Source organism: Geospiza fortis, unplaced genomic scaffold, assembly GCF_000277835.1.
Source record: "Geospiza fortis unplaced genomic scaffold, GeoFor_1.0 scaffold217, whole genome shotgun sequence".
NCBI lineage: Eukaryota > Metazoa > Chordata > Aves > Passeriformes > Thraupidae > Geospiza > Geospiza fortis.
Window position 1 is genome coordinate 1,460,127 of NW_005054392.1, and position 2,515 is coordinate 1,462,641.

Consider the following 2,515-nt stretch of genomic DNA (forward strand, 5'->3'; position numbering starts at 1 on the left):
AATTTATTTTCAAGCTACTCAATAAAATGTTTTTTTTTTTTCTGACAGGATGCCTTTTATTTGTTTGTTTGTTTTGTCAGGAATTGCTTTTATCTCTAGCCTTCCTAGGGCTGAAAGACCCTCAGGATGTCAGCTGTGTGAGGCTCTTGCAGGTCTGTCCAATTATTTGCTGTGAAGCACAATGCATCAGGGTTTCAAAGTATATTCTCACCTCTGTTTTCTTAAGACAAGCATGGAAAAAAGACTGTTCTACAGTTACAAGAACTCCAGAATATTTTTCTCTTATTCAATTGGTTTCTGACCTGATTGTCCTTAGATGAAAAAATAAATTAGCCAGCATTGTGGGATAAGGGCAGTTTGGCACAAAAGGTGCAGTGAGTCTCCCACTGACTGAAGCTGACCTGGACTTTGGTGTCAATAGAGATGTGCCCTGAGACCACAACATGCTCAGTACTCACTGTTTTGTGCTGTGTTCCTTCCACCTCCTTAACAATCAATGAGAACCAAGGATTTTGAGGCTATGGTGTGCAAAACTCTATTCCTTGCTTATCTAAGTGTGCTGGGAAAAACCTTCTTGGCTTGATTGTTGCTATTAACACCACCGCCAAAAAACTGAAGACAAACAAGATTAGGAGGCCACGCAGGTTTAAGTAAAAAAAGAACACACTTTATTTATCTACAAGGCAGTACATTGTTGTATAAAAAATTAAGTGCAGATAAAGCTGCACCAAATGCTATTAAGGCAGCAAAGTCAGAGGCTGTTATAAAAACACAAAAAAATAAAAAAATAAAATAAACTCAGTGTTTTGCCATATCAATAAAGATCTGATATGGCAGTACAAAGAACCATGTATTTCTAAGAACCTGATTCAGTACACAAGACCCAAGTTAGGGAACAACTAGCTAGACATGGAACAAAAGAGACAACATGAACAAGACAGTGTTCTCCCAAACATATGAAGGTGCAATGCATGCTGTTACAAACCAATGAGAAACAAAACAACACATCCACACAAATAAAAATCTCCCAAGAACAGTGTTCAAAAATATTGCTTATAAAAAATAAGGGAAAAAATATAAATGATGTAAAAAAAAATTAAAACAAAAAGGTCTGAAATGCTAGTGCATAGTCAATTAGCTAACATCAACATTTGTTTTTTTCCATATAAAGCTCTACTGCTCCTTTTACACTAGCAGCATGTCTACACGCTAAGGTCTGTAGCAGCAAAACACAGTATTCATTTGGCATTTACAAAATTAAATTACTGAATAAAAATATAGTTTTTCTCATAAATCTATGTTTCATACAGTAATATTTTTTAAAGCAAGCTAATTACCCACCCCCCTCAACAGAAACACACAATGTATAATGGCCTAGAACCAAAACAGAAAGGAGTATTTCAAGAGGCATGGATGTTTGAGCATTCACGATCTTGATCAGCTTTCCCCTTTTGCACAGACAAGCGTTTGTAGTAATGCTTTTCACTTCGGTATTTTACACCAATTCATTTCGTTCAGTGATTTAAAATATATCTGTGTGAGTACCTGCTCTTTTATTATTACAAAACAAAATAAAAAATAAAAAAAGAAACAAACTAAACCCCACCCCTGACTAGCACATCACTGAAATAACAATACTGGTGTATTAGGTCTGTTTGATCTCAAAAAGTACAAGAAGAATTATCTTTATTATAAGACTGCACTTAAGATCATTAATTACTGATTCAAACTCAATACCTAATAATTTAGGCAAGTATCATTAAAAAAACACAAACTCTTAAGTTGGGTGAAATCCAACAAGAATATATATGCTGAGTGGCTAAATGCACTTTGTGCTGCTCCCAACTGTTGTACCACAACAAAGATAGGCTCTTCTCCCATTCATGAAAAGTTCTCATGCAGAGGAACAGGAATTTCCCAGTGGAGGTGAAGTGTTCTCAGAACCATAATGCTTCTCTGTGTGCCGACCCTTTCACATCACCAGAGTCCGGGTGGGGAAGGTGCCCATGTATTTGCGCGCCTGATCTGGCAGAGCCATCTGATCCTCGATCTTCCCGCAGGACGCCGGCTCCCAGGTGGTGTTCAGATGCTAAATCAGAAGAGAGAGACATTTAGTTTGAATGCTGTGTGATTTATCCACAGTCCCAGCCAAAGCTGGGCACGCTCACAATTAAATGTCCCATGAACAGGCAGTGCGATGTTGTCCTGTCCCCTGAGAAATTGATATCTCAACACAACAGGCAAAAAAATGTCACCCTGACTTCTCAGTTAGCAATCACAGGGGCAGATAGACCAGATGATCTGCAGAGAAGATGCCGCAGGAGATCCAAACTTTCCTGCTTCTCTCTCAGACAGTGTCTTTTCTATAAGGCCACAGCTACAGCCTTGGCTTTAATCCTTTAGGAAGATCTAAACGAGAACATACTTGGCAGGCCAACTTTATGGTCACCAGAGCACAGACAGGCTACAGTGCACAGTTAAAATATTCAATGTAATGACTACGCATGAATTCCTG

General features: G+C 38.3%; 1 protein-coding gene across 1 annotated transcript in view; it reads right to left on the minus strand.

The window, feature by feature from the left end:
* Positions 1 to 654: 654 nt before the first annotated feature.
* MYB (MYB proto-oncogene, transcription factor) overlaps positions 655 to 2,515 on the minus strand; it is a 26,232-nt gene continuing 24,371 nt past the window's right edge. Inside the window, exon 17 of the mRNA XM_031060845.1 lies at positions 655 to 2,089. Coding sequence (XP_030916705.1) covers positions 1,973 to 2,089 — 117 coding nt within the window. The 3' untranslated portion in view covers positions 655 to 1,972. The remainder of the gene's footprint in view (positions 2,090 to 2,515) is intronic.